The 13396-nt window shown below is 34.9% G+C and overlaps 3 protein-coding genes across 3 annotated transcripts; all 3 read left to right on the forward strand.

Annotated features, from left to right (window-relative positions):
* The first annotated feature begins 1028 nt into the window (after positions 1–1028).
* Positions 1029–5082, forward strand: LOC107931793 (probable LRR receptor-like serine/threonine-protein kinase At3g47570). The gene is made up of 4 exons (XM_041102052.1): positions 1029–2802; positions 2875–3744; positions 3861–4275; positions 4412–5082. Exons 1-3 carry the CDS (start codon positions 1029–1031, stop codon positions 4253–4255), a joined length of 3039 nt encoding a protein of 1012 aa, XP_040957986.1. The 3' UTR covers positions 4256–4275; positions 4412–5082.
* Positions 5083–6124: 1042 nt separating this feature from the next.
* Positions 6125–8605, forward strand: LOC107931769 (heparanase-like protein 2). Its single transcript, XM_016863701.2, has 9 exons — positions 6125–6369; positions 6462–6498; positions 6610–6796; positions 6874–7028; positions 7121–7354; positions 7439–7628; positions 7711–7836; positions 7916–8015; positions 8093–8605. The coding sequence occupies exons 1-9, from the start codon at positions 6160–6162 to the stop codon at positions 8417–8419; spliced, it is 1566 nt and encodes a 521-aa protein (XP_016719190.2). The 5' UTR covers positions 6125–6159; the 3' UTR covers positions 8420–8605.
* A 1923-nt stretch (positions 8606–10528) lies between these two features.
* Positions 10529–13113, forward strand: LOC107931768 (putative receptor-like protein kinase At3g47110). The gene is made up of 2 exons (XM_041102053.1): positions 10529–11540; positions 11783–13113. Exons 1-2 carry the CDS (start codon positions 10529–10531, stop codon positions 13111–13113), a joined length of 2343 nt encoding a protein of 780 aa, XP_040957987.1.
* The last annotated feature ends 283 nt before the right edge of the window (positions 13114–13396 follow it).

Raw genomic sequence — 13396 nt, forward strand, 5'->3', positions numbered from 1 at the left:
TCAGTGGTGTTGGCTCAGCATCTGTGTTGACAACTTTCCACAGATCAAAGGCCTGCAGGTAAGTCTTCATCTTGACCAGCCATATGTGAAAGCCTTCTCCATTGAAGACTGGTGGGGCTGCTGGTGAAAATCCTGAAGAAGCCATCAGGTTCCTTGATTTTAAGCAACAGGTCCACTAAGACAAGGGCTCTAGATACCAATTGTTGGTGCAAGAGGTAGCAGCAAGCTGATTTTCCAGCTTTGCTTGGTAAGCAAGCCTCGAGACTTGGAGCAGAAACAACCGAAGAAGAAAGAAAAATTTGCAATGGAAAAACAGTAAAGAAAGAGAGAGATTTGAATGAAAAATGAGCTGATTTTTCATTGAAAACATTTAAGAAGGCATAATGCCAATACATATATGAGATAACAACAACAAAACAAACAAGTTACCACCTAATAACACACCTAACACCACTAACTTGCCTAGTAACTTGGTAAACTTGTTTGAATACATAAACAGCTACCTAAACTTGTCATTCATCACCTAATTACATCAAAATGCAGCTACCAACTAAGTTTGATCCTAACTAAATACAAAACATTCATTTAAAGAAACTAAATGAACCAAAATTGCTTCAGCTTGCTGCACCAGTTTGCTGCTTGAAGCACGTTCCTTGCATGGCCACCTTTGTTGCTGCATGGGAGCTGACTTTAACAAATGCTTTGTTTTTCTCTGTGCTTCTTAAACTATTGGATCCTCATCAAATAAGAACTTGAGATAATGCCAATATGCTTTGATTTTATTTATGTTACTCGAATTTGGAAGAATGTATTCAAATGTTTGACATGGGATATATTTGATTTTACATCTAAGTGTGGTCTATAGACTTCCTTTCTATTGGATTGAAGGGAGACTTATAAAATGTCTCTACATGATTTATTAATAGAAGCCTCTATTTATAAAATGTCGAGGAACTACTTATACTGCACTTTTTTTCTTATTGATCAACAAAACACTTTGAAATACGTATAGAAATTGATTCAGGTTGATGGAGTTATTGAAAAGGCATTCGGAACTTTCCAGCTCTTTTTTCCATGTTTACGTTGAAGTTATAATTCTTCTCTCATGCTTCAACTTCCGGTGTCTTAACTTGCTTGGTTTAGCAGACCCTGTAGTTAGTGGAAACGCCACTGATAAACAAGCTTTACTCGATTTCAAAGCCAAGATAACTGGTGATCAGCTCAAGGTTATGGAGTCGTGGAATAGTTCCATTCACTTCTGTCAATGGCATGGCGTTACATGCGGTCGCAAGCATCAGAGAGTCACCAAATTGGAACTACAATCCCTCAAACTCTCGGGATCTTTATCACCACACATTGGAAATATGAGCTTCCTTAGGGTGTTGAATCTTATGAACAACAGCTTCTATAACCAGATTCCTCAATCGATTGGTGGTTTAAGGAGACTGGAAACATTATATCTGACCAACAACTCCATAAGTGGTGAAATTCCTTCCAATTTATCTTCTTGTTCTAAGCTCACAATAGTTCGTATGGCAGGCAACCGGCTAACAGGAGAAATACCTGCTTTTCTGGGTTTCCTGTCAAACTTGAAAGTCTTGAGTTTTTACAACAACAGTTTGATAGGGAGTATCCCACCTTCATTGGGTAACTTGTCATCCTTGGAGGAACTTGCCTTGACATATAATGCATTAGATGGGATTATACCTGAAACTCTTGGACGGCTAACAAATCTTTCAATTTTTTTGGCAGCAGCAAATGCAATTTCTGGTACGCTTCCTGTTGCAATGTTCAATCTTTCCAATATTAGGCTCTTTGATATTGGTGAGAATAAGATTCAAGCTACTCTTTATACTGACTTAGCGATCACTATGCCATATGTTGAGTTCTTTTCTGTAAGGGGAAATAAAATCTCCGGACAAATCCCGATTTCAATAACCAATGCCTCAAATCTACACGTACTTCAATTTAATGATAATAGACTTAGTGGAAAGGTGCCTTCCTTGGAGAAGTTGGATAAACTATCTACGCTTCAACTTGCCGTAAACCGTTTGGGGCATGGGAGAGAAGGTGACTTGAACTTTCTTTGCACTTTAGTCAATAATACCAAACTAGAGTTTCTATATATTAGCGACAATAATTTTGGAGGGGCATTTCCTAAATGCGTCAGCAATTTTTCCAACACCCTTTTACGTTTAGGAATAGACGAGAACAAAATAATGGGAAGAATCCCAGATGGGATTGGTAATCTCGTCAATTTGGAGGTATTATTTGCATCACAAAACCAACTGTCAGGTCCCATACCATTTGATATTGGGAGGCTTCAAAAGCTAAACAAATTTTTCGCTGATATTAATTTTCTGTCCGGGACTATTCCCCATTCTTTTGGAAATTTATCGGCGTTAACAATGGTTGGTTTAGATTTTAACAATCTCCAGGGCAACATTCCTCCAAGTATAGGCAAATGCCAGAGTTTGCTTGGCTTGAGTGTTTCTTATAATAATCTTAGTGGACCTATACCCCCTCAATTACTTGGGGTCTCATCCATGTCCATAATACTAGACTTATCGTCAAACTATTTGACTGGTGAGCTTCCTGTTGCAGTAGAAAATTTGAAAAATCTAGGTCAACTCCGTGTTTCTCAAAATAGGTTATCCGGTTTGCTTCCAAAAACCCTTGGTAGCTGTGTAAGTCTAGAGAAACTGTATTTGGATGGAAATCTTTTTGAAGGACCCATTCCTTCATCTTTGAGTTCACTGAGAGGACTTGAGGCATTAGACGTATCCAACAATAATCTTTCAGGTGAGATTCCAGAATTTCTTGTCAGATTTGGGGCTTTAAGGTACTTAAATCTCTCTTTCAATAATTTTGAAGGAGTGATACCAAGTGGAGGAATCTTTAAGAATGCCAGTGCAACATTTGTTGAGGGAAACAGTAAGCTCTGTGGAGGCATCCCCGAATTACACATGTTAAGATGTAACTTGAAAACATCATCAAGCAATTCTCTTAGATTAGAAGTTGCAATTATTGTTGGGTCTTTAGGAGCGACTCTGGCTTTTACTTGTCTCCTCATCTTGTGGATTGGAAAGAAGAAAGAGAAACAGGCAACAACAACTAGCGTAGAAAATTCAGTTTTACAACTATCATACCAAAGCATCGTAAGGGCTACGGACGGATTCTCCACGCAAAATTTGGTTGGTTCAGGAAGCTTTGGTTCTGTATACAAAGGAGTTCTTCAAGCTAGTGGAGCAGTTATTGCAGTAAAGGTGCTTAATCTTCTGAATCGTGGAGCTTCTAGGAGTTTCCTGGCTGAATGCGAGGCCTTGAAGAACATTCGACATCGAAATCTTGTCAAGGTACTAACAGCTATTTCAGGAGAAGATTACCAAGGCAATGATTTTAAAGCCTTGGTTTATGAGTTCATGGAAAATGGAAGCTTGGAAGACTGGTTGCATCCACTTATTGGCATGAATGAACCAGAGACGGTGAGAAACCTAAACTTCTTCCAAAGAGTAAGTGTTGCCATGGATGTTGCTCATGCACTCGAATATCTGCACCATCATTGTGAAGAACCAATCATTCATTGTGACCTCAAGCCAAGCAATATTCTACTTGATGAGGAAATGGTTGGTCATATAAGTGACTTCGGCTTAGCAAAAATCCTTTCTACGGACAGACTGAACTATTCTGCTAATAAATCAGGCTCCCTTGGATTAAGAGGAACTATTGGTTATGCTCCTCCAGGTATGTTCACTTTAGTATTTTCTTCCATAATTTAAAAGCAAATCACATAGTTTAATATCAATTTTTCATGCTCTCTGCAATTATTACTATATGTAATTTTGATGAACTAATTGTAGAATATGGCATGGGAAGCGGGTTGTCAACAAAAGGTGATGTGTATAGCTATGGCATCCTACTGCTTGAGATGTTTACAGGAAAAAGGCCGACCGATGAAAGGTTTAGAGAAGGTTTAAGTCTTCGCAACTTTGTTAAGGCAGCACTGCCAGAACGAATAGTCGAGGTTACAGATCCTATTCTTGTTGAAGAAAGAGTCGCACGAGGAACTCCCGGTGTAAAAAACTCAAGAAATGATAGACATCTTCGGTGCTTGAATTCACTATTCGAAATAGGACTCACTTGTTCTGCTGAATCACCCAATGAGCGGATTGACATGAGTGATGTTGTTATCAAACTTTGTTCCATTAGAGACAAGTTTCATCCAACTCGATTACGTCATGAGGTTCCAACTTAAATAAATTGCTTAGTCGAAAGGTGAGATAACTTCTTATCTTAGCAAAATATTGAATCATTCCATTACTTAAGGCATATTTCCACTACATTTGGAGATGAGTGTTATGTTTAGATGATATGAAGAAGTAAAACAGATTACCCTGTTTTCCACATGCAGGTATATAAGGTGTCGTATGGATGAAGTTGAGAGGCTTGGGTCAGTCAAAGTGTAGGATTTTATCTTTTGTTCACATTCTATTGGGTATTAGCAGGTCTCCACATTTCGCCTAAAAGCACTATGCTTTGAGAAAAGAGAATAAATATGCAATATTTATAGCTTTCCACTGATAATTTCTCAGTGTATTTTGTATTAATGCTTTGTTTTTCTCTTTGCTTCTTAAACTATTGGATCCTCATCAAATAAGAATTTGAGATAACGCCAATATGCTTTGATTTTATTTATGTTACTCGAATTTGGAAGAATGTATTCAAATGTTTGTATATTTGATTTTACATCAAGTGTAGTCAGTAATCACTGAAATTTAAGACTCTTTGTTTTTGTATCCATATTAAATTATATTGTTGAAGTTTGGTCAACATGTAACACCAGGAGCAGTCAAGAAGCAGGCTATGCAGACTGAGTCATGCAGAAGCTGCTGAAGCAAGTGCAGCTGCTGTTCTTTTATTCATTTTGTAACCATAGTTTGATGAAATGTATTCAAGTTCATTTTGAACTATGTTAGGTTAATGTTTGATGTAATTTGATAGTGATTGAGCTGTTAACTTAGCTTTGTTTAAGTGTACAAGCTTTGTTTTCAAGTTTCAATGTATTAATGGTAGTAGGTGTTGATTAAGTGACCACACACTGATTTTGACAACTTAGTGCTTGGTTTATGTATTGGCATTAAGCCATTATTTATTTTTAAATGAATTCAATTAGTTTCCCTTCCAACAAATTCTCCATTTTCTTTGTTTTTCTTTTGTCTCAAATTCTGTTGTTTTCTCATCAAGCATCGAGCCTTGTTGCTCAACCCATAAGCTGAATTTGCTTGCACTTGTTCTTAACACCAACAATTGGTATCTAGAGCTGTAATCTCAGTGGACCTGTTACAACTTAACTTCAAAATCAATGGCTTCATCAAGCTTCTCCGCTGCTGCACCACCAGTCTTCAATGGAGAAGGCTATCACATATATATGGGTGGTCAAATTAAAAACTAACAGTTAATCTTGTTACCTACGAATACTAAAATATATAACTTTTGTTAAATACAAATACAAAATTGAATAAAAAATAACATAGTACCACAGTAAAAAAAGTGTCAAACTCGGATACTAAATAATATATTAAGAAAAAGTTAAAAAGTTAAAATCTTAGTCTAATAATTAATACCAATAGTAATTTTCGTCAACATTTTCGTCAAGTACAGGGATTAAGACAGATAATAGATTTCAACCAATACGAAAACTACAAAGGATGCAGGAGGAACTGGAGTTTTCGCTGACGCAACGTGTTTTTATTTTTTATTTATTCTTATTTGACTTATCAATCTCCCTAACCTTCGGTACTTTCCCTAATCAATTTTAACTTTTTCTCATCTATAAAATCCAACTGAAACTCTATGATAAAAGAAAAACACAACTAAAACTCTATTATATTTGGACAATTTTAATTAAAATAAAATACAAGCCTTACGATAATTTTAGTTAAAATAATCAAAAATACTTTCATCCTAATCAAATTATTGATATTACTTATTGCTTTTAAGAGTTATAATACAAACAATTCTTTTAATTGTTTCAATTTAATCATGACTCTAACCAATTTGAGTTCACTTCTAAGTGTATTATTGATCTATAAATAGTCAGTTGATTCATTCGTATTTTATCATATCAATTTATTCAAGTTTTGTTTGTTTATTTTTCCAATGATGAATTTCAAAAGTATTACGTTTTTTGTTGTGTTTTTGTCCTGTCTTTTGGTCTCAAAGGCAGAAAAGGTTGAAGTTGTGGTTGAAGGAGCAACTTCCATAGCTCAAACCGATGAAGATTTTATTTGTGTTACCCTTGATTGGTGGCCTACAAACAAGTGTGATTACGATCAATGTCCGTGGGGTCAAGCTGGACTTTTTAATTTGGTAATTTTATTTTATTTCTTTAGTATATATTGATTCAAGACTATTTATTTACTTAGATGTTTATTATTTTGTATTATATATTCCATTGGTAGGATTTGAAGAACAAGATTCTTGAAAAGGCTGTAAAAGGTGAGTATTGGAGTTATTCTAATGAATGTTTTGTTTACTAGTTTTTTTTTTTACTGATATGAGCAGCTTCTAATATGCTAAATGATGTTGGTGAATAAATTATGGTTTCAGCATTTCATCCTTTGAGAATTAGAGTTGGAGGTTCGTTACAAGATCAAGTGGTGTACAACGTTCGAAATAATATTGAGAATTGCCAACCATTCCAAAAACAAGACAAGGGCTTCTTATTCGGTTTCTCCATTGGATGTCTTGACATGAAGAGATGGGATGAACTCAATGAGTTTTTCAATCAAACTCGGTATAAATTTATGACTACTGTGTTATTTTAAAATAGTAATTATGATGTGAGCTACTCATGTTATTTTTATGTTGTAGAGCTAAAGTTACATTTGGTTTAAATGCTCTTATCGGAAGAAAAGAGTCCGAAACTGAAAAGACTCTTTGGGTTGGTGATTGGTATTCACATAATGCTCGGGATCTCATGAGTTATACAATTTCCAAAGGATATACAATTGACTCTTATGAATTAGGTATTTGATTGGTATCAATATTTTTATGTTTTTAGATTAGTTTATATATGATTGACTCTCATCATATTCGATTTTCTTTTCATTTTTTTTAGGAAATGAATTGTGTGGAGTAGGAGTTAGTGCTAGGATTGAAGCTAAACAATATGCAAAAGATATGGCAACACTTAAAAATCTTGTAAAAGAGATGTATCCAAATCCAAAAACACAACCTAAGATTTTAGGCCCGGGAGGTTTCTATGACAAGAAATGGTTCGATACTTTTTTGGATGCTTCAGGACATGACGTTATTGATGGAGTTACACATCATATTTATAATCTCGGACCCGGTATCTATCTATATATCAATTAAAATATTTTTATTATTATTTATTGTTTCATGATTTGTTTAACATTATTGATGATTAATGTAGGTAATAACCCAGATGTGGTTCGTCGTGTCCAAGATCCATTTTTCTTGACCCAAATTGCTCAGACATTTAAAGATGTTTCAAATGCTATTGTCAAATTTGCACCATGGTCTGGTGCATGGGTTAGTGAATCGGGTGGAGCTTATAACAGTGGTGGCCAATTAGTGTCGTATACATTTGCATTTGGCTTTTGGTAAGTGTTTTTCAAATCTTTTATTAGTTGATTATTTTTAAGGCCCTATTAAAATCTAATGATTAACTTATGACTCCAACAGGTACTTGGACCAATTGGGAATGACATCAGTTTATAACCACAAAGTTTATTGCAGACAAGCTTTGACCGGGGGCAATTATGCTCTTCTTAACACTACCACATTTGTTCCCAATCCAGATTATTATGGGTATCTTTCATATATTTTCCACCGTATTTGTTGTTAAATTCATTTGTTTTAATTTCATTTGTTAAAATATCTTTTGCAGTGCACTTTTGTGGCATAGAGTTATGGGGAGTAAAGTTCTTTCCGCCACGCATAAGGGTTCTCCATATTTACGTGTATACTCTCATTGTGCCAAAAAGGAGGTAATTATTATTATTTTGGTTGACTCAATTAATTTTAATTTTAATTTTTTATTTCCTAAATTTTTGCTTGGTTGCAGCCCGGGGTTTCTTTTGTTTTCATCAACTTATCGAAGAATACCTCATTTGAAATTGATCTTTTCCATGATCTAAATTTAAATGGTGGGAGTCCAAATTTTGAATTTAAAGGACATAAAAAGCGAGAAGAGTATCATTTGACTCCAAAAGATGGGAACATCTTAAGCAGTATTGTATTGCTAAACGGAACACCATTGGAACTTTCAGACTCGTTGGAGATACCAGAGTTGAAGCCGAAGCTTGTGGATGGTTTGAAACCCATTAGCATCGCTGCTCATTCAATCGCATTTGTAACCATAAGAGATTTCAATGCACCTGCATGTTCTTAAGATTTTATTTCTTGTAGGGTCAAAACTTATTGATTTTATTCATTAGGCAAATTTAGGATTTTTGGTTTTTGAGTTACAAGAGTTATTAATTTTGTTCATTAGGTCAATTTAGGTTATCATATTATTTTTTTAATTTTTAATTTGTTCCTTCTTATTAAAATAAATTATTCTTTTATTATTATTTTACTATTCGTTTCTTTTTATTTTTTAATTTAATATATAATTATGTTTATGAACAATTTGTCTTTACATTGCCTTTTTTACAATTTAAAAAAAATAAACAGTAAATGAAAACAAATTTTACTCTTAAATAAATAAAGATTTTCTGAAGATTTTACAATACATTAATGTTGGAACAGACATGTATGATGGCCTGTTACCTCGAAACTCATTCATATTTCTCTATGTGTGTTACTGACTGGCCATCAAAATAAGTTACTACTGGTAGACGAAGAAAATAGTCATTTATGAGTTGGTCAATTTACTACTATTTGAGCTATGATTGTAAACAAAGAATTATTTTGTGGCTTCATTCCTACAACTGTGATGCATTCAAATGAATATATATGATTTTGAAAGGAGCTTTCATTGAAGTTGATTATGGTATTAAACAAAACATTATTGGAAGAAAATCATAATTTTAAGATGATGCCTTTCCTATTCCATCTTTACTTTGAAATTTTATAATAATATCCATAGGAAAACTGATGTTGGAGATGACAATAATTCTCTGTCTTCTCTGTTGGCTACAGTCAAGTCTACTGACTACGTTTTATTTTAACATTTTGTTTAAGAAATTCCAGCGAAATCTGGAAAAAAAAATACGATTGATGTTATTGTCAAGCATTTGGAAAAAATGTGGAGCATAATGTTTTAAAATAAAAATTTTCCGACCCCAAACAGTAAAACAGAAATAGAAATAGTGAAAGTAGAGAAATATATTTAAGCATAGTGTATGGTACAATGATAATAAATAATAAATAAAGGAATGCTATAATAATTGCAATATAATTATAAGAATAATAAAACACCAAATAATAACAATAGCAATAATCATATTAATTATTATTCTAATACTAATTAAATAATGCTGATGAAAGACAGCTCCTTTCGGCGCAGAGCCTCCGAATCCGCATGTTGCCAGTCACTCCCAAATAATTTCCCAAGTTGCAAACTTTGAAATTCATTACTAAAAACCATTTGCAATGTCTTCTCCCAATACAAGAACTGGGGCAGCCATTCTATTTTATTTTATTACGCTTATGAAAAGGGAAATAAAAATATTTTTTATATATTTAAATTTATTTTTATATTTGAAATTCATAAAAAATTTAGATGTGTTAAAAGAAATAATAAAACATAAATGATGAGGTGGAAAACGGGAGGATTCCAGCGGCCTCAAATCAGGCTGTATTTGGATTCAAATTAGTTCGGGCTTAGATATTCTCAAACTCGAGCCATTTCAGGTTAGGATTTTTTTAATTCGGATATTTTCGGATTCTATCATATCAGTCGATCAAGCTAAAACAAATTCAAATAATTTTGATATTTTATAAATTTTATTTCGAATGTAATAAATAAATTCATTTTTACTTGATGATAACATAATACAAATTCGATTCACATAAATTCATGTCTGGTATTTGTATTGGCTTTAAGCCATTGTTCATTTTTAATGAAATTCATTTAAGTTTCATCATCCAATACTCTATTTTTCTTTGTTTTCACTTTCAATTTCTGTTTTGAATTCTGTTTTGTTTCTTCAGCAAGTTTCGAGCCTTGTTGCTCAAGTCAGAGCTGAACTTGCTTGCACTTGGTTCTTAACGCCAACAGCAATCATAGTATTAAAATTTCATGCCAGTTGTCAAGCATTTAGGACATCAATTTTGACTTAGTTGTGGGAAAAAAATCGACAACAGATTCCTTAAGGAAGCATTTAGCTCAAATTCCCAAGAAAACCGTAGGCATGTGATGTGATTTTCAAAGCTGGAAAACATGAACCAATTGACAGGAGATACCAGAGTTTGAAGCCTACTTATATTGCATGCTAGTTCTTGTTGATGAACCAAGCACTCTCAAAACAAATCAATCTCATCACGATTCAAGTTGATGGAGCTATCAAAAAAGCATTTTGAAGCATGCTGCTCTTTTTTCCTTGTTTTCTTTTCACAGCAAGTTTTCTCAAAAACTCCAACAGGCCTTGTAGTTAGAGGAAATGACACTGATCAACAAGCATTACTCCAGTTCAAAGCCAAGATAACTGATGATCAGCTTAGAGTCATGGAGTCCTGGAATAGTTCCATTCACTTCTGTCAATGGCATGGCGTTACATGCGGTCGCAAGCATCAGAGAGTCACCAAATTGGAACTACAGTCCCTCAAACTCTCGGGATCTTTATCACCACACATTGGAAATATGAGCTTCCTTAGGGTGTTGAATCTTTTGAACAACAGCTTCTATAACCAGATTCCTCAATCGATTGGTGGTTTAAGGAGACTGGAAACATTATATCTGACCAACAACTCCATAAGTGGTGAAATTCCTTCCAATTTATCTTCTTGCTCTAAGCTCACAATAGTTCGTATGGCAGGCAACCGGCTAACAGGAGAAATACCTGCTTTTCTGGGTTTCTTGTCAAAGTTGAAAGTCTTGAGTTTTTACAACAACAGTTTGAGAGGGAGTATCCCACCTTCATTGGGTAATTTGTCATCCTTGGAGGAACTTGCCTTGACATATAATGCATTAGATGGGATTATACCTGAAACTCTTGGACGGCTAACAAATCTTTCAATTTTTTTGGCGGCAGCAAATGCAATTTCTGGTACGCTTCCTGTTGCAATGTTCAATCTTTCCAATATTAGGTTCTTTGATATTGGTGAAAATAAGATTCAATGTACTCTTTATACTGACTTAGCGATCACTATGCCATATGTTGAGTTCTTTTCTGTAAGGGGAAATAAAATCTCCGGACAAATCCCGATTTCAATAACCAATGCCTCAAATCTAGACGTACTTCAATTTAATGATAATAGACTTAGTGGAAAGGTGCCTTCCTTGGAGAAGTTGGATAAACTATCTACGCTTCAACTTGCCGTTAACGGTTTGGGACATGGGAGAGAAGGTGACTTGAACTTTCTCTGCACTTTAGTCAATAATACCAAATTAGAATTTCTAATTATTAGTGACAATAATTTTGGAGGGGTATTTCCTAAATGCGTCAGCAATTTTTCCAACACCCTTTTACGGATAGAAATAGACGAGAACAAAATAATGGGAAGAATCCCAGATGGGATTGGTAATCTCGTCAATTTGGAAGTATTATTTGCATCAGAAAACCAAATGTTTGGTCCCATACCATTTGAGATTGGGAGGCTTCAAAAGCTAAAAATTTTTTCGCTCATATTAATATTCTCTCCGGGACTATTCCCCATTCTATTGGAAATTTATCGGCGTTAACAATAGTTGGTTTAGATTTTAACAATCTCCAGGGCAACATTCCTCCAAGTATAGGCAAATGCCAGAGTTTGCTTGAACTGACTGTTTCTTATAATAATCTTAGTGGACCTATACCCCCTCAATTACTTGGGGTCTCATCCATGTCCATAATTCTGGACTTATCGTCAAACCATTTGACTGGTGAGCTTCCTGTTGCAGTAGAAAATTTGAAAAATCTAGGTCAACTCTATGTTTCTCAAAATAGGTTATCCGGTTTGCTTCCAAAAACCCTTGGTAGTTGTGTAAGTCTAGAGAAACTGTATTTGGATGGAAATCTTTTTGAAGGACCCATTCCTTCATCTTTGAGTTCACTGAGAGGACTTGAGGCATTAGACGTATCCAACAATAATCTTTCAGGTGAGATTCCAGAATTTCTTGTCAGATTTGGGGCTTTAAGGTACTTAAATCTCTCTTTCAATAATTTTGAAGGAGTGATACCAAGTGGAGGAATCTTTAAGAATGCCAGTGCAACATTTGTTGAGGGAAACAGTAAGCTCTGTGGAGGCATCCCCGAATTACACATGTTAAGATGTAACTTGAAAACATCGTCAAGCAATTCTCTTAGATTAAAAGTTGCAATTATTGTTGTGACTTTAGGAGTGACTCTGGCTTTTACTTGTCTCCTCATTTTGTGGATTGGAAAGAAGAAAGAGAAACAGGCAACAGCAACTAGCGTAGAAAATTCAGTTTTACAACTATCATACCAAAGCATCGTAAGGGCTACGGATGGATTCTCCACGCAGAATTTGGTTGGTTCAGGAAGCTTTGGTTCTGTATACAAAGGAGTTCTTCAAGCTAGTGGAGCAGTTATTGCAGTAAAGGTGCTTAATCTTCTGAATCGTGGAGCTTCTAGGAGTTTCCTGGCTGAATGCGAGGCCTTGAAGAACATTCGACATCGAAATCTTGTCAAGGTACTAACAGCTATTTCAGGAGTCGATTACCAAGGCAATGATTTTAAAGCCTTGGTTTATGAGTTCATGGAAAATGGAAGCTTGGAAGACTGGTTGCATCCACTTATTGGCATGAATGGACCAGAGACGGCGAGAAACCTAAACTTCTTCCAAAGAGTAAGTGTGGCCATAGATGTCGCTCATGCACTCCAATATCTGCACCATCATTGTGAAGAACCAATCATTCATTGTGACCTCAAGCCAAGCAATATTCTACTTAATGAGGAAATTGTTGATAAGTTAAATTAAAAAGGGGTTGAAAAGTCAAAAATGGTGGGAGGTGCAATTGGCACCGAAAGAAAAAAAATAGTTGGCAAGTTGTTTAAAGTTGAAAGGGATAATTACAATTTTGGTCCCTAATTTTTAGGCCATTTGCAAGTTAGTCCCTGAACCTCAACTATAAATAGGCCTAACCATTTCTCATTTCAACCATCCCAACCAATCTTTCTCTCTTAGTTTTCTCTCTTCTCCCATTTGAGAATTCTCAAGGAATTCTATTTGTTTGTAATATTGTGAAGATAGTAAAGTTATC

The sequence above is a fragment of the Gossypium hirsutum genome, chromosome D10, assembly GCF_007990345.1.
Source record: "Gossypium hirsutum isolate 1008001.06 chromosome D10, Gossypium_hirsutum_v2.1, whole genome shotgun sequence".
Lineage (NCBI taxonomy): Eukaryota > Viridiplantae > Streptophyta > Magnoliopsida > Malvales > Malvaceae > Gossypium > Gossypium hirsutum.